This window comes from Agrilus planipennis, unplaced genomic scaffold, assembly GCF_000699045.2.
Source record: "Agrilus planipennis isolate EAB-ADULT unplaced genomic scaffold, Apla_2.0 scaffold78, whole genome shotgun sequence".
NCBI lineage: Eukaryota > Metazoa > Arthropoda > Insecta > Coleoptera > Buprestidae > Agrilus > Agrilus planipennis.
The window spans coordinates 414097-432639 of record NW_020438928.1 but is presented as its reverse complement, the minus strand read 5'-3'; the positions used below and the strand labels follow the sequence as shown (position 1 = coordinate 432639).

Sequence of the window (18543 nt, the reverse complement as noted above, 5' to 3'; positions counted from 1 at the left end):
TAATGCATTTAGTATGCAATATAACTTATTAAAGTTATTGTCTTGATAGTTTTCTTTTAGGAATTGGATGATATAAATTAGTTTATTCTATAAATTTTTAGTAAATTGTTGATTTTACTAGACAAAGGCTAACATGTTTTTCTTGTAAAATCAGCTATTGTATTTGTAGGATTTGCAGTTTTAGTAGAGGTGTAAATAATATAGTGAAGATAGATTGCAGTGAAAGTCCCTTTTGAAAAAGGAAATATAAAATAATTATACGATGAAGATTTTCTTCTTTGTTTGGTAAAAATAAAAATTCCACTAGACTACGGCTCGTTAGCCTGGAAAATCTTCATCGTATAGACTCCGGCCGTGAAAGCCTACAAGAATGTAAAAAATATTTGTTCTCTTTTGAACGATACCCCACTAGCATCCTTGAGATACGAAAAAACCCTGAAAATAATTATTCTAGTGCTTATAAAATTCACCGTCCATATTCTCTGGGGGTGTTTTAAACAGTTCTTTTAAAATCGTTTACCCCCTTCCATTTGACCCTATTTCCCAGAATTATTAGTAATATGACCTCCTGTAACACTTATTCTTGCTTTTACGAGAAAAGATATGAAAATAAACTTGTGAGTATCCATTTGAGTTGCTCAAATAAAATGTTTTAATAGCACTGAATAACATTATACCAACTTGACCTCTGCGTTAAAAAAAGAAATGACAAAAAGTAGCACTAGGAACGACGTATTCCAATTCAGAGCTGACCAGACTTCACGTAAAAGGAATCACTAATCCTGCTTGTGACTCTGAAAGGGGTGAATACTTATTAAGTCGGGTTTTGCAGCGAATACCCTTATAAATAGAAATGAAATTTTTAACCCTCAGTTTGTACTAAAAATAATTCTTCAATAATTTCTGATGTTTTGCATGACTTTTGCGTTGTGAAAATTACAATTGTCTAGTAATCTATATGTCGAATTTTGCTTAAGTGCCTGGCGGTTAGTTATATGTATATTGAAGAGAAATATGTAGTCATGACTTAATATCGACTACTTTGGTTGGGTTACGATAGTATTGTGAAGAGAAATATATGTAATCATGACTTAATATCGATCCCTTCAGTTGGGTTACGACGTCATTTAGTTTATCGAATAACTATAGGCGGTGTGGTGAACGCTATCTGTGAACATTTGATACTAACTATGAATTCATTAATATTGATCAAAAATACCGACTTGTATACATGATGGGAACTTTCTTGGCCAATGATCTGCCGAAACGGAGATGTGGATCGCGGTTTCGATCTCTTTGGATCTTATCGGATTAATATACGCTTGCTCCATGCACCATTCTAATTTGATCAATGTTTTGCACAAATTTTTGCGTTTGTAGTAATCAATATGACTGTCCTGGTTGAACGGCTTTTATGGCGGTTGTCTAGCAAGTTGTTTGTGTGGATATGAATTGAAAACCGTTTTGAGTATTTTCAGGGTTGCATTTTTCAAGACATGGCTTTAGGTTTAGATCGAATTGTTCTGCCTTCGTACAGGCGACGTTACTTTGAGATATTGCGATATATAAGGACTTCGGAAGAAAATTGCATTTCCGGTATGTGTAATTTCAAAGGCTTCAGTAGTCTAACTTGAATCCCTAAAAATGGAATTGAATTCTGTCGCACATATTCTTAAAATTCAAACGTACTTGTAAGTTGCATCATTCATCAACTTCAATAAAGGAAAAGCTCGTCAGTTAACACGTAGGTATCTATATTATAAATATTTCTATGTACCTACTTGGATTATTCCGAGATTTGGGTGATTCATTTTTTATTTGCAAGAGACTGGCTGAACTCGCTTAATTTTATCAAAATTTTGGTTCAATAGTTTTTTCTCAATAACTCAAATAATTGTGCCGCCGCTCCCCGCTGTACTCCCTTATATGGCTGATTAGGTCTATGTCAACTTTTTGCAGAAATTGTTTGTTCATCAGAGTTTTTCTAGTTTATTCAAAGCCTGTTTTTTTATAATGTGGGTTGTTTTACAAATTTTGCACATTTTACTAATTGCACACTTCGAATTTTCCTGTAACTTTCGGTTTATAAGCCCCTTATTTTGGTACTTTTAAGTGATATGAAGAGATATGTGATTTATTTGAAATATTTGCATTTAAAAGGCAAATACAAAATAAATACCTATTTTTATCTTGCATTTAAATAGTTTTTTGAGAAAAGGTATTTTATTTAAAATATTTTTCCAAACTTATTTTCTATTTCTGAAATGCAAAATACATTTTTGCCCTTTGACAGTTTTGCTAGTATCACCGATCACCTATCACCGATCAACTGTTATATGAATAAAAGTTGCTCACATTAGTCGTTGAAGGTATTAGAAGCTTAAAAAGGGGACAAAGATGTATTTCATGAATGCCTTCTAATTCTTAACTGAAAAGAGCCCAAAAAATTCTGAATTCCAAGGAAATGAATAATCTAAGATATCGTTTTCCGGGTTCAGTGTCATGGTCCATGGAATTTTGAAGTTCCAAATGTAGCAAGGAACTACGAAATTCTATGAATTTCGACAAAACAAAATCGAATTGACATGTGCCAGCTATGCAAAACTGAAAACTACAAGATGCTGTGGTGTGCTAATAAATGCGTATAATCCAAAATCCTTAGAAAACGATTCGAGAAACTTATTACTTATTAGATGAACCCAAAGCTAAAGAAACTATGGATTCCACATTTTTCTTTTATTACAATGTGTAAAAGATGAGAAACAAAATGGGGTTGTAAAAAGTTATAAAATGATTGATCTTGTTTTTATATAAATAAAATTATTTGCAACCCTATTTTGGCTCTGATCGTTCACGGTAAACAAAGTATTTTGGCATCAGTGTCTTTTTTCCAATTAAAACCGATGACAAATGTAAATAAGGAAGCATATAGAAAAATTATTTGTTGCTTAACTGAAGAAACTATAACATAAAGATAGAAAAACTATATCTCCGCCAGTTCAACTAAATCTTTACAGCTGATGATATAATGCAAACATTAGTCTAGAAAAACTCCAATATTTAAAAAATGTTACTTAAGTGAATGTAGAAAATTAAATAGGTACTACAAAATTGTATTTATTTGAAAAAACGTATTTTGCATTTAGCTTTTAAAATAGAAAAGGAAAAACTATTTTGTATTTTACATTTGAAATAACAAATCAAAAAAGTATTTGCATTTTGTGTTTAAATACCTTTAAAAAACCATTTTGCACATCTCTCTGGCTTTATTACATCCTTTAATCATTATTACACATTAAGTCCATTATCACCTTACAATTTTGTAAATAATAATTTCACCTTCGCTTGGTTATTTTCGAATTTAATTATTCGCTTATCTACAAATTTTCCTGTATGAGATAGGGTCTGAAAATTTCATGCGGAAATTCCTTGGTGTTTCATTAAAACGACGCGTTAATAATGGCCGCGTTGAGTGGAATGCACATTTGCATTAATGACTGACGGTAACGATCGGAGCGTGAAAATGATCCTCGAACCAATGCGGGAAGCCCAATATTGAGATAGCGTTCGCATCATCTTCTCCTTAATGGATCCTTCTAAGCTATAACGCATCGATGACTGGCCAACTCATTTTCTGTTCTTCTGACCCTTCATCGAAATAACTGAGCGAACCGGTCGCAACGGGTCATATTTATACACAAAGATCTTATCTAACCGATTCCCTATTGATCAGAACGTTCGACACAATTATGGAACGATTACATCAACGGTATATAGTGATCCTCATAAAATTCATACATTTCGTGTAAATGACATACCTGGTAGAGTGTCAACGATGGCACTAGTTGTCTGCGGTAGTCGAAGATGAGTGTGCGTGCGGCCGCGCCGCAGAACGCGATTGCGGCCATGAACAGGGCCGCGTTGCACGTGTAGATCCAAAGACGATAGTAGCGCATTGCGCGACAGGGTGGAGGCCCCGTGCCCGGGCACGGCCCACGTACGGGCCGCCGCAGGGGCATGCGCCTACGCAGACCGCCGCCGCAGGCTGCCTCAGTGGAGCCCGCTGCGACAATGACCGCGCGGCCTGAGCCACCCACTCGACGCCATCTTGTGCCTCCATCCGCAGCCGTCGCTGCCGCCGTCCTCATCGCACTGCGGCCGCCGCAAGACCCCCATGCAGACCGTCGCACAGCAGCCGCAGCAGCGACGCACCACCAACGCAGCCACCGCACGCCGATCTCGACGGTTATCGCAATGGACAGATGGACACTTCGTTATGCGCTTTTTCGTCTGCTCCACTGAATTTACAATTTAGATTCCTGAAACAAAAAGACATAATTAAAATAATGATAAATAATCAGCATCTTTCAATTCGTTAAGGAAAATTGAAACGTTTTTTAATTTTTCTAACAAAAAGGGAATGTCTACATTACGAGAGAATGGTACAGTCTGCTGTTGCGCTCTTTTCGTCTGTTTTTCGTTTTCTTAATTTTTGTAAAATGTGTAAGTTCCGATTACTCTGGAATTCGATAGGGAGACCGGAATCCCTATTAGAGCTTAGACCTCACTCCCAAAAAGGTGGCATTTGATCAATGTTGTAATCAAAGGACTCTGCATAATCCATACAGCAATTGGAGTATGATGCTCTTTATGATATTTTGATCATGAGTTTTCATGGCCATGGTCACAAAATAAAAAGATTCTGAGCATTGTAGTAGGTTAAAGTAGCGTGTGATTTTCATTCTATCTAATGCATAACTGGTTGATATTCCATCTACAATTTCTTTGGCTACTCTAGATATGTAGAAATTTTCAGTACAAAAGTTATTGGAGCTAAAGGAGAGTACGAATGGTGTTCTCTAATTTCTCTATTTATAATTATCTTCATGGTCATTTTTAGGTCAAGTGCATTTTTGAAGATTACCAAGATCATAATAGAGGTCACTATTGCGTACTCCTTATTAGAGCCGATAACTTTCGGGTTTTAACATTTCCTTATATCCAGAGTACTTGAACATATAAAATCGATTGAATATGCTACCACTTATCTATTAGATAGAGTGGTAATGGTGCCCTATTTTAATCCATGGCTCAGAAACTTTATAACTTTTAAGCTCGAGAATTCCTGATCAGAAGGTCATAAAGCTTTTTATGCTCCAGTTTTAGCCAATTTGACCGAGGGCGATTTTCCATTAAAAAGGGTCGTATAGAGAAGGGTGTTCTTAGGTATGCTGTTGACTTTAGTGATTCTTAGATGATGTGCGATTCTGGGACTAGATATCAATTTTAAAGCATTTTATGGACACTTTCAAAAGAATGGTGATAGGTATTTTATTTCTACAATAAAAATTTTCAATAATTTGTTCTTGTTGTATGAGTACAAATAACAAACAATAGTTTCCGATGGAAGCAAAATGCTTCAAAACAAAATAATTTATATCTAATCTCAAGGACAGTTCGTGATCATTAAAATTGAATTATTACAATCTCATCATTTACCGTTAAATCTGAATCGACAGAATTTTCCTAATGAAGTTAATAAAATCTTATATTTTTCTTTAACGAATTTAGAAATCCCTTACATTGTCGTAATATCCAATCAGTTGGATCAACCTTTCAACTAACTGACTTTGATAAGTTCACTTCAAACAGCGGCGTTTATTTTCACGAACGATAAACAGGCTCACGGAAAATTTAATTCGCCCGAAATAAAATTTAAATTGCCCGGAAAATTTCGTTAATCGTCGCAAAACCTATTAGTGGTAAATTTTCATGGAGAATTTAATAAAGCAAGCATTCAGTCTTTTGTCTTGATTACATTGTTATTACATTCGACATCGGACCCACACGACCAGGTGATGAAATAATATACTACGTGCATATGACCTACAATCCCTTTGTTAAGCTTTGTCTAGATATAGTATAGTATATATAAAGTATTTTGCTACCATGATTAAAGAACAAATGATATTAGAAAGGTACCGGCTTATATACGATAGAATAACGTTATAAATCTTGAGTTTAATAAGTTTCACCAAAATTGATTCGGGATAAGTTAAAAGGATCCTTTTGCAGAAGAGTAGATACGATAAGTACGAAGTTATTAAGAAATTTATGTAAGTAGCAACTTTTTGCCCTTGTATGTAATGAGAAAGGTTGTGGGTGTATTAGCAATTTAATTGATTTAGCCCTTAACAAGCTCTCTATGGAGTGAATTTATACTTTTTAAAAGTATTTCGTGTTTATGTTCAGTGTACTTATTTTTAGTGGGCCAGCGGCAATAGTGAAAGGTGGGAGATATAACTAAATTGTGATACCTGGCGTTTAGTGTTTTAAAATTAGTAAAATGCATTTTGAAATATCTAATTGAGGGTTGTTATTTATATATACATGTTCTGTCAGGGAAGCGGGACAAACTTAAAATCAAAACGAATTGCTTCAATTTGTGTAGTGATTTTGGTGATATTGTAAATGTTTTTGAAAATTTATATGCGTTCATTTGTGTGCAAATTGAATAGAATACATATATCAGGTTGGACCTTAAGGATGTTTGGGAGGTATGTCAAAATGCTACGAGACAAATAAAAATTTGGAAGAACGTTCCTTATTCATTTCTTAAACTCCTGTAAAAATTATAAATCGATTCACTAAACCGTTAAAAAGATATTGAATTTTACACGTCATTTTATGGAGGTTCGTTGACCGAACAGATTAAATTTATTTTTATTAACACAAAAAAAGCTATCAGAAATTTCAAACTTTTATAATAAGTAACTTGAACTCTGGAGAATCACTTTAGCGTAAGGTTATTCAAATTCACTAAATGGTTATCGAGGAAAAAATGAAAAATTAGCTGAAAATCTCGTTTTTACTTGATAATATAATGATAATATTTATAATTGTCTGAAATAAATGCATTAATCACGAATTTCTAATTTTATGTACTCTTGTCTCCGATTGTACCTCCCAAACATCCTTAATATGATCTATGACTTTTTACTAGCTGTTCATGGAGTAACGAGATAAGTACACTTCGGTTTTCATGAGCCCTCATATTAAATTCTGAATAATGGATTTTTGACGCCAACTACATACCCTGTTATGTATTTACTAACGTTCAGATGTTTTTCACTTGGTAACCAGTTCATTGATTTTCTTCAGATGCCTTGACCGTTTGATTTTCCGTTTCATTTGTTAATTCAATTCTTGGAGTGTTTTTTCCGTGATTTTAAGGAGAGTGCTGTGATTGCATTTGTGGATAGGGAGGGATGACGAAAATGCCGAGTGGTGTAAAATGTGAACTTAAAACGATAAATCTGTGGAAACGAATGCGTTTTTCGTGTTCTTTGGGACGTTGGGGGGCGATTTCTGTGCGGAAACCGGCTCCGATGGGGAATTAGCTTAAAGCTCCTCGTGTCTATAAAGCAAACGCTGGAAGCAGATTCCGTATAACTGACGAAGCAAATGGCGAAGTCGAAAATACGTATAAATTCAGTTAATAGGGAAACGTTAAAGTTTTGACGGGCGATTTACCTAAAATGTAACATTTGTGAAATGAGTTCAACGAAAACGGGAACAAAAATTTCAATTTCGATTGAATTAGTTTGAAATGATTATGAGCTTGTGGATTTCTTTTAATACGAGAGGTTTACATTGTGGAAACAAGTATAGGTTTATCCGAAATTGCTGCTTTTAAATTGTCTCTTTGTTTGATTATTTATTTTTGAATGATCAGATTTTCTTGTGGAAATATAATAGAATAAATTTCTGAAGCCTTCCGGCAATGCAAGTAAACATAAGTCTTGGATTACTATGAATTCGATAACCTAACAATAATAAAGGTTATTTAAAGCTTTTGACAATGTTAAATGGGACAAGATGTTAAATATACTTAAAAATGTAGGGATGAATTACAAAGATAGAAGAGTGATATTTAGTTTGTATAAAGAGCAACAGGCAGGGAGTCAGGCAGGGATGCACACTTTCACCGCTACTTTTTAATCTATACATCGAAGACGCTATCAACATCATTAAAGACAGTACAACTGTAGGGATAGACGTGCAAGGACAAAAGATTAGTAGGGTAAGGTTGGGTAAATCGTACCATAATCTAAATCGTACCACCGTTACTTTTCATATTTAGGATGCATATTGTGCTATCTTGTGTTCAAACTTAAAACCTATTATTCAATACAAATTAATGTAGATGTCATGTTTTTTGCAATGACGGTTGTATTTACGAATATGGTGGATAATGAAAAAGGCAGTTTACTGGTGTAATATTTCCTTGTCGTATCTAAGGCTTTATTTAATACTAGGTAAGTACAACACGATGTATTTTAGTGTGCACTGATTTAATAGCAATTTATTGCCAACCACACACTAAAAGAAGATTAAAATATGCTGTACAAATGTTTTGTTCTAACTAAGAAAACAAAACGTAGAAGTCCGATAAATCGTACCGACAAACGTTGTTAAATCGTACCGGTACGATTTACCGGCCTAATACTTGTGTTTATGTGTTTTTATATTAAATTAGAATTGAAAACATTTCTTGCAGGGCCCAATGGTCTGTTATTTAATATTAAACTCATTAATACCGGTTGTCTTAAAAATAGCACATATCGCATTCGATTTATCAGACTGTTGTTGTACATAGGTATAATATAAAACTGTAGTGGCAAACAAAAGGAAGTACCATCATTTGCGTTCACTAAACAAAGTAGCCAACGAAAAAAACATGCATTACGGCCGGCTCACAGTATTGGACAAGGATTGGCACAACATCTTATAAAATTAGATGTTTCTGTGTTTAAAAGCTTCTCTGTTTTGGATAACACTTAACATATGTTCGTCGCCTGACATTTCAAGTTGCTGAAAAGATATATTCCACATACTTTCAACAGAGAAACAGGACTAGGTCGGAAAAATTGGTTTTACAATTTTATGAAACGGCATCCCTTTTTGTCTTTGAGACTACCAGAGAAAGTATCTATAGCTAGATCTATTCGAGATTCAATAAGCAAAGCGTCTCGACCAAAAACAATTCAAATAGAACTAAACAGTAAAGATTGGTATTGCCTAATATGCGAAAATACTGCTATTGAGGATATAGTGCAGTGCCAAAATTGCAAGCTGTGGGTCCATGAAAGCTGTGCAGGTTCTGAGAAATCTTTAAAAAAATATATTTATGTTAATTGCAAATAAATATTTAGTTTCTTCCATAAAACAAGTTTTAGGTACGATTTGGAGACATAGAGGTACGATTTACCGAATAAGTTTGCCAAATCGTACTGCTCAAAGGGTTTAAGTTTTATTAAGTTTTATATATGTTGTAAGTATTATATGTAGGTTTTCTTTTGCCTATAAGCAAAATAAACTTCTTTTTACTCAAAAATGCTTTTATTAACACTTAATGTAGCAAATTAAAATTTAAATCCATGAATTACTTAAAAATGGTACGATTTAGCCTACCTTACGCTATGCTTAGATTTGCAGATGATATAGCAGTATTAGCATCTAGCAAGGAGATAGCTTTAAATAAAATGGAAGCGGTACTGACAGATCAGTACTGTATGAAAATAAATAAAAGTAAAACTAAAATACTGATATGCAAGGGAAGAAAAAGTAGGGAAAGAGCGAATATAAAGATAGGAGACGAAAAATTAGAAGAAGTGGCTGATTTTAGATACCTAGGAAGTCAGATAAGTGAGGATGGAAGGAGTAGTAGGGATATAAAGCAGAGGATAGCGCAGGGTCGTGTCGCCTTTAATAAAAAGAAGTCACTTCTATGCTCGCGAACGGTTAATTTAGAAATTCGAAAAAGGTTGTTAAAGGTGTATGTTTGGAGCACGGCGTTGTACGGGTGTGAAACATGGACAGTGGGAGCGGCGGAAAAGAAAAGGTTAGAAGCGTTCGAAATGTGGTGTTATAGGCGGATGATGAGGATATCGTGGGTAGAAAAGGTTAGAAATGAAGAGGTATTGGAAAGAATAGGAGAACAGAGGACTCTATGGAAGTCAATAAAAAATAGGCGAGATAGGTTGGTAGGACACCTTCTCAGGCATGAAGGTCTAGTCAGAGACATATTAGAGGCAGAAACAGGAGTTAGGAGGGGTAGAGGTAGACCTAGATTAGATTACTGTTCGCAAATAGTTAAGGATGTGGGCTGTTCTAGTTTTAGGGAAATGCGAAGTTTAGCTCAGGATAGGAAAGAGTGGAGGTACGTGTCCAACCAGTCTAAAGACTGATGACCTTATGATGATGATTTAAAGGTTTCACAGTCTTTTGAAGTCACAGGTTTGCATTGAATCTTAACAAAAAAGATCTAATTTTGATGTTCAAGAACAGAAATTAACGGAGAAGAATCATTCTGTATGTGATGGGATATTGGCAGGGGCATTTGAGTTTTCGTTATATCCCCTACATGTCTTAAGTGAATTTCGTGGTTCTTAAAGTAAAGAGGTCATGAAAACTGTAATGAGTAATTTGAATAGATTTTTATCTATTTATTTATTTATTTATTGACAGAATGTTTACAATTTAATATAAATTTATAAACCCTGGAGAGGTAAATTTGGTTATCTTTTCGTAGGTATCGCATTCTTAAAACTAATCCTAAATTTGACTGGAACGAAAATATAAAATTTGCAGAAAATGTAACATTATTTATCCAAATAACAATTTCGTTAAATTTTTAGTAATGTAGTTTAGCAAGATCCATGATGTTATTTTCCTTCATATTATTTGTGTTTCTTATGACTTTTAATTCCTTTGGAAGAATTTTGAATACATTAACAACCTCGACACAACTAATACTCTAACAAGTACCAGTTTTTACATCTTCCCGGAACAATAATATTGTTGAAAATATTTCATCTGAAAGGCTTTTGTGGCGAGAAAGTTTATTTTATTATTGATCAAGGTCTTAACAAGTCACAAAAGGATGTGTTTTTAAAAGAAATGTTTGTTGGTTACGGGATATTATGCTACATTTTGGAGTTTTCAAAATACGGAAGGTCAAAATAATGATGTTTCTTGAAGGGAACGTGTGTTTTTGAGCAATCAGACAAAGGAAATACCTAAGCAGGGGCGGCCTTAGCCATCGGGAGGCTCCGGACGGATAAATTTTTGCGATGCCGTTGTTCTTGTGGAATTAGTTTTAATGATGATACTTGAAGAGAAATGCAAAGTTATTTATAAATAAGTTTATAGTTTTAATATTGTTTATCGGAAATTAAAAAAAATTATGATACCAAATTTGCGGATTTTTAGTATTAAGAAATTCAAATAAACATTAGTCCAAAGGTTCAAGATGCAGAGATTTCCTCGGAGGTTAAGGATAAACTTTTCCTTTCTTCTTTTTTAATTTTAAACTAAGTATATTGTAAGGAATGAAATCTAGTTTAGTAAAGATTAAAAATAATTCATCTCGGCTTTCTTCCTCAGTATTTTGAGCTTGCAAAAAGCTCAAAGAGTCAGCGTTATCTACATCGGATCCGCTAGTAATTCATTTTCCATTCGCCTGAAGATTTTTGCACATTGTTACACATTGTTTCAATTATCGGTACAGATGTGAACGTTATCTTTTCAGGATCTATCGTAAATGGATCGGAAATTAATCGCTCGCTTTTACGGTGTTTGCTCTTTGCTAATCGTAAAGCTTATCCGTCTAAGCGATGTACAGCAAAATTGTTGTCGTTCAAGATCAGCTGTTCAATTACTATTTTTGTTGTACGAGATCATTTTACGACCTGTCCAAAACAATCGGCCGGTTGTTCTCAGAGACGTGGAGACCTAGCGAGCGCAATCCTAGTTTTGGAAATACGAGGGATGTATCCAAAGTTCTGAGAATTGTGCTATAATTAAATTATGCAGAACTTATAGGCAATGTTATTGGTGCCAGACAAGTCTTGACATGTTTATGCAACTGTCTAGTGCAATATTGTTCAGTTTGATTTAGGTGTTCGACTGATATAAACGCGTTTTCATATCACTGTTTTTGTAATCATGGAAATCGCAGCAAAATCTCAAAGAGATTTGTGGGAAGAAGGTGGGAAAAGTTCAGAAATTATTCAGCATTTGGAACGAGTATTTGGTGAGTTCACAGAATCCAAAAGTACTGTTTATCAGAACATCGGTAAATGAAAGAAATATTACCGCCGTCGAAGACCTATTGAAAGAGGATAGGTGAATGACTAGTCCTCAAATTAATGTGCGCCTGGGGATAGGTACACGACAAGTTTATGACATTTTGCATGATTGTTTGGGCGTTAGCAAGGTTTCGGCGCTCTGGGTGTCAAGACTGTTGAACAGAAGCTCAATAGGTCTGATACTTTTCGTCAACATTAAGAGCTGTTAGCCCGTTACGGTGATGAATTTTGGCAAGGAATAACAACCACTGACGAAACGTGGATTCCTTATTTCAATCCAAAGACCAAAAGTCAATCGAAAGAATGACGCAAACCTGAAGAAGGGCCTCCACTGTAGGCGCGTGCAGTTGTGTTTGTTGGAAAGGAAATGCTTAGTGTGTTCTGGGATTGCGATTATTGGATTATTTTTATGGATTATCTGGCGAAGGGTACTACAATTAACGCAGAATATTATTCGAATTTACTATCCGGAAGACCACACCGCAAAAAAAACTAAGGATGTTTTGAATGATTTACGATGGGAATTGTTTCCGCACCCACCTTATTCCCCGGATCTTGCACCCAGTGATTATCATCTGTTTCCAGATTTGAAAAAAATCTTACGGAGTGTTTGATTTAAAAGTTTAATCGACGTAAAACGTGCCATAAATAGATAGATTGAGGAGACACCGAAAAGTTCTTTGAGGACGGTTTAAAAAAATTAGTTTATCGTTGGGATACATGTATTCAATTAAATGGACATTATGCTGAAAAACTACATTGTAATATTGACGAAAATTAACAAAATTATAAAAATTATAGCAAAATTCCCAGAACTTTGAAAACATCCCTCGTTTATCAAAGAGCATTCGAGTTATAGAAGTTCGAATTACAAAATGCATTTACAGACAAAATCGCCTTTTGCTAGTTGTTCAGTGTTGAATGGTAGATAACGATACACTTTTGAAAAGAAATTTTACTATGATCCTACTTAAAAACGAGATTTGGAATTCCTAGCATCTCCATGTGGTTAATTCGTCACTGTTAATATTAAATGTGGATGTAGAAATGTGTGTTCCCTCGTATATTAAAAATATCGCACAGGAGCAAATTCAACCCCAGCAGAAATCTTTATCTGCGTGAACTATTTGAGATTCTTAGACTTACAAGTTTTTGGAGCAAACGGGGGAATGGTGTTTCCGACTTATTTTTTTTTATTTAAAATATAAAGGATTAAAAAAGCTGAAATGTGGGTTTAGATACTGGTTAAACGTATCCAAATATTGGATGCGGATACCATCTAAATGTTTGCGTCCATATCCTTTTTGTCTTATTATACGGATACATTACAATTTAACGTTTAATATTATAGATGCTAGTGAATTATTCCAAGCAGTGGACAAGAGTTAATAAGCAAATAAATCATAGCAAGGTTTAAGTTTCGATAAGTAACTGCTTACGGCGTGGTGATAAAGTCAAATCGCCCTCCGCATCTGGTAGTTTCTATCCGATCAAGAACTTAAATGTTTTTGTTAACATGGTTTGTGTCTAGATAATTTGATATATCTTAGTAAGGGCTTGTCTAATGTTTGAAATAATTCAGTCGCAGCAAATAGCCGTTGATGAGGATACGTTACCTATATTTGAATGTTTTGCATCAACTCACTCTTTACGAGCTTTTTCGGATACTATCCTATTTTGTAAATCTGATTATTAACCAGAAAATAATAATAAAAAAAAATCGTATGTAAAATGTGGGCGTTTGAAACATTCTTGTGCTGAAAAGCTCTTTAACTAATTTTTTTTTACGTTTTACTTCAATTAAGGTGATAAGGTAGAAAATGAGTGTCAACGTCCTCTATCTATTTTACTCTTCTGGACAATAATTTTCCAGCAAGGCGTGCGCTCTCCAAATTTTCATGTCTGTTGTCGTTTCGTTCGTTTTCTTTCGTAATATTATGTAAGGGATTAAAGCTTGCCGTTACGTCATCAGACGATGCGTCATTGACCGTAGTCGACGCTTAACCATCCAGATGTCAGCGGTATTTGCAGACGTAAGCGAAAACTTTCTTGGTGTAAGCTCATGAAAAATAGTGGTGATAATAATCTGAAGGTGGATTCGTCCATCGAATATTATGTATGTATGTATAAATACGAAATCCTTTCTCTAATTGGAGTGTGTCTCGGGGTGGAAAATCTGAAATTTATTGAGGTGACAAATGCAAGAACAAATTAGATCCGTTTGAAATTGGAAGAAAGCCTGAGTTTTCACGAAAATGTTCCAGACAATTTTTTCTATATGGAATAGGAGTGGAAAATATAATTTCTTGACGAAATGAGTCAAATTTGAAGAAAGGGAAAGTATTAGTACCTAGCAATGAGGAGTTAGAGATAGCTTTATATAAAATGGATGCGGTACCTACAAAACAGTGTTGTATGAAAATTTGAAAATAAGTAAAAGTAAAACAAAAATATTGGTATGCATGGGAAGACAAAATAGGGAAAGTGCGAATATAAAGATGGAAGACGAAAAATTAGATGAAGTGGCCGATTTTAGGTATCTAGGAAGTCAGATAAGTCAGGACGGAAGGAGTCGTAGGGATATAAAGCAGAGGATAGCGCAGGTTCGAGTTGCCTTCAATAAAAAGAAGTCATTTCTATGCTAGCTAACGATTAATTTAGAAAGTCGAAAAAGGTTGTTAAAGGAGGTGCATAGACGATGGACGCGACTGAATGGAAAAGATTAGAAGCTTTCGAAATGTGGTGTTATAGGCGATTGATGAGGATATCGTGGATAGAGAAGGTTAGAAATGAAGAGGTATTAGAAACAATAGGAGAACAGAGGACTGTATGGAAGTCAATAAGAAATAGGCGAGATAGGTTGGTAGGACACCTACTCAGGCATGAAGGTCTAGTCAGAGACATATTTGAGGCAGAAACGGGAGTTAGGAGGGGTAGAGGTAGACCTAGATTAGATTACTGTTCGCAAATAGTTAAGGATGTAGGATTTTCTTGTTTTAGGGAAATGTGAAGATTAGCTCAGGATAGGAAATAGTGGAGGTGCGTGTCCAACCAGTCTTAGGACTGACGACCTTATAATGATGATATGAAAAGTGATTTCACAAAATATTTATTAGAAACTTCTAACACATTCATTAGCTTTATAGGGTGTATTCTTCCTTGATTTATTACGAAATAATAATAATAATAATTTATTTTTCTATTTTTTTCTATCTACAAAGTAATCCTACTTCAATTTTTGCGTACAATGGGTATGAAAAGCATCGTAGGTCTTTGCGTTTTCGGCCAACCCATCAAAAACTTTCTCAACGACAAAAAATAAGAAAATCGTTAACTGTTCATTAAAGCTTCCGCGTTCTAAAAAGAAGTTTAGGAAAATAATGACCGGTAGAAGAAAGTCACTCGTTATATTTATTGTGCGCCTCTAGCGCTTTGTCTTGCGACTTCTGACATAGTAACCATTATATGCCTTCTCCAAAAGGAAAATAAATATTTCATAAAACTGATGAGTAAGCAGTTTCGTTGCCAAAAATTCATTAAAACCGTTTATCAAAAAATATAAAATGATCTTTTAGAGGTCTCCCAGAAGATTAAAAAAAAGAAATACATATTATAATTATATGAACTCCAATCAGTGACAGTGCGTATTTGCACCCCCTTGAAATATCAAAGAAATCAAATTAAGCGCTAGGTAAGTTTAAAAGTTAAAGCCGGTCGTCGCAGTTGAAATGACATCAATGATTCATTGTGTCGTTAACATTACATTGGAAGTGGGGGACTTGTATTTCGGGCGTTTTTAATGCCACATAATGCCAAACTATGAGCAAGTATTTCTGTTAGCTCACAACTTTCAGTGGCATAGTGTCCAATTCTATACCGTTGTAAGATGAATTCTGTCGCTGTTTTAGTAGCCGGTGTGTTTTGCTATTAATGGCGTATAAAAAAAAACAATTGCAATGAAAAATCCACAAACAAAACAATCTATGAAAGGTAAAGATGTTATAAATAACTTCAAACTGGAGAAGCCAGTAACTACCTCTAAGCTGGTTCAAAGGGTGAAAGATACCTTAAATGAACTAGGAACGAGGAATAGAGTAACTATTACCTGGATACCTGGTCACTCGGGATACAAGGGTAACAAAAAAGCTGACAAACTTGCAAAGCAGGGAGCAGATATGGAAGAATAACCGGACGGGAAGGTAGGAATATCATACCAAGAAGGAAACAACGCTATTAGTAGAATCATGGGAAACCAAAAATGGAACACCTGGGCAGCAACTGACGAAACGTGGATTCCTTATTTCAATCCAAAGACCAAAAGTCAATCGAAAGAATGACGCAAACCTGAAGAAGGGCCTCCACTGTAGGCGCGTGCAGTTGTGTTTGTTGGAAAGGAAATGCTTAGTGTGTTCTGGGATTGCGATTATTGGATTATTTTTATGGATTATCTGGCGAAGGGTACTACAATTAACGCAGAATATTATTCGAATTTACTATCCGGAAGACCACACCGCAAAGAAAACTAAGGATGTTTTGAATGATTTACGATGGGAATTGTTTCCGCACCCACCTTATTCCCCGGATCTTGCACCCAGTGATTATCATCTGTTTTCAGATTTGAAAAAAATCTTACGGAGTGTTTGATTTAAAAGTTTAATCGACGTAAAACGTGCCATAAATAGATAGATTGAGGAGACACCGAAAAGTTCTTTGAGGACGGTTTAAAAAAATTAGTTTATCGTTGGGATACATGTATTCAATTAAATGGACATTATGCTGAAAAACTACATTGTAATATTGACGAAAATTAACAAAATTATAAAAATTATAGCAAAATTCCCAGAACTTTGGAAACATCCCTCGTTTATCAAAGAGCATTCGAGTTATAGAAGTTCGAATTACAAAATGCATTTACAGACAAAATCGCCTTTTGCTAGTTGTTCAGTGTTGAATGGTAGATAACGATACACTTTTGAAAANGAAGGATAACAAGGCACTGGGACACGGAGAAATCTGGTTGACAGATGGATCCAAAACAGTCAAAGGAGCAGGATACGGGATACAAGCTCCTCACAACAAGAAGGGGCTGTCCCGTAACCTAATAGAGTATAACACGGTATTTCAGGCAGAAATTGCGGTGTGTGTAAAGCTTATAGAGGATAGAGTCGAAGGCAGAGATTTACAAATCTGCACTGATAATCAAGCCTCTATAATGGCACTGGAGAAGCCATAACTACCTCTAAGCTGGTTCAAAGGGTGAAAGATACCTTAAATGAACTAGGAACGAGGAATAGAGTAAGTATTACCTGGATACCTGGTCACTCGGGATACAAGGGTAACGAAAACGCTGACAAACATGCAAAGCAGGGAGCAGATATGGAAGAACAACCGGACGGGAAGGTAGGAATATCATACCAAGAAGGACTGGTTAAACGTATCCAAATATTGGATACGGATACCATCTAAATGTTTGCGTCCGTATCCTTTTTGTCTTATTATACGGATACATTACAATTTAACGTAGGGAGCAGATATGGAAGAACAACCGGACGGGAAGGTAGGAATATCATACCAAGAAGGAAACAACGCTATTAGTAGAATCATGGGAAACCAAAAATGGAACGCCTGGGCAGCAACTCTGGGACACAGATGGTCCAAGGAGCTGCTCGGGAAATACATAAATAGTTTGAACATGGAGCTAAGGAACATGAAGAGGAACGAGGCGCGTCTTATCCTAGTATTGTTTACTGGGCACAGCGAGCTTAGGTGCTACACCCACAAAACACAGGGAAGAAGTTACCTGTGTAGATGGTGCGAAAGCGAGGAAGAAACCCCGAGACACGTAATCTACGAATGCCCAGCATTAATGGAGAAACGACAGAAATGTCTGGGGCTAGATTAATAGATAGAGAACTTTTTAAGGAGCTATGCAGGAACCTGGAGAAGCTGCTGTGTTTTGACAGGGCAGCTGGTCTATGGACACCTGAGTGAGAGACGGGGGATGGGGATACAATGGTCTGACGACTCGGTGTCCCTTAGCATTTTTGTACCCTGTCTCACAGTCATCAATAATAATAATAATTACGAGAAAAATGAATCGATTTGTAAATCCAATGTTAAAAATGTTTTGTTTTCTCTCTTCTACTTCGTGATGAACTGGCTTGGTCAAATAACCGAGCAAGAGACTTAGTTGATATATACGAGGGTGGATTGATAAGTTTCCGGCCTAACCAAGAGATGACGCCACTAGGCCTACCTTGAGGTGACATTCTATAGTACCATCCTTGGATAGCTTGTAGCTATAGTTTCAGCCCGATCTCCTTGCTAGTGTAGGTTTGACAGCACGCTGAACAAGACGCCTCTGTGGTTTTCGTAAAAATGGAAAAGCAGG

General features: G+C 35.5%; 2 protein-coding genes across 3 annotated transcripts in view; one reads left to right on the top strand and one right to left on the bottom strand.

Moving 5' to 3' along the window:
- Positions 1-18543, bottom strand: part of LOC108733741 (CD63 antigen-like) — a 200624-nt gene that overhangs the window by 18735 nt on the left and 163346 nt on the right. For both annotated transcript variants that reach the window (XM_018465034.2, XM_025974130.1), the window contains exon 2: positions 3819-4319. In XM_018465034.2, the coding sequence (XP_018320536.1) occupies positions 3819-4148 (330 nt within the window). In that variant the 5' untranslated portion in view covers positions 4149-4319. The remainder of the gene's footprint in view (positions 1-3818; positions 4320-18543) is intronic.
- Positions 1-18543, top strand: part of LOC108733740 (pseudouridine-5'-phosphate glycosidase) — a 213030-nt gene that overhangs the window by 32804 nt on the left and 161683 nt on the right. The gene's annotated exons all lie outside the window — the stretch shown is intronic.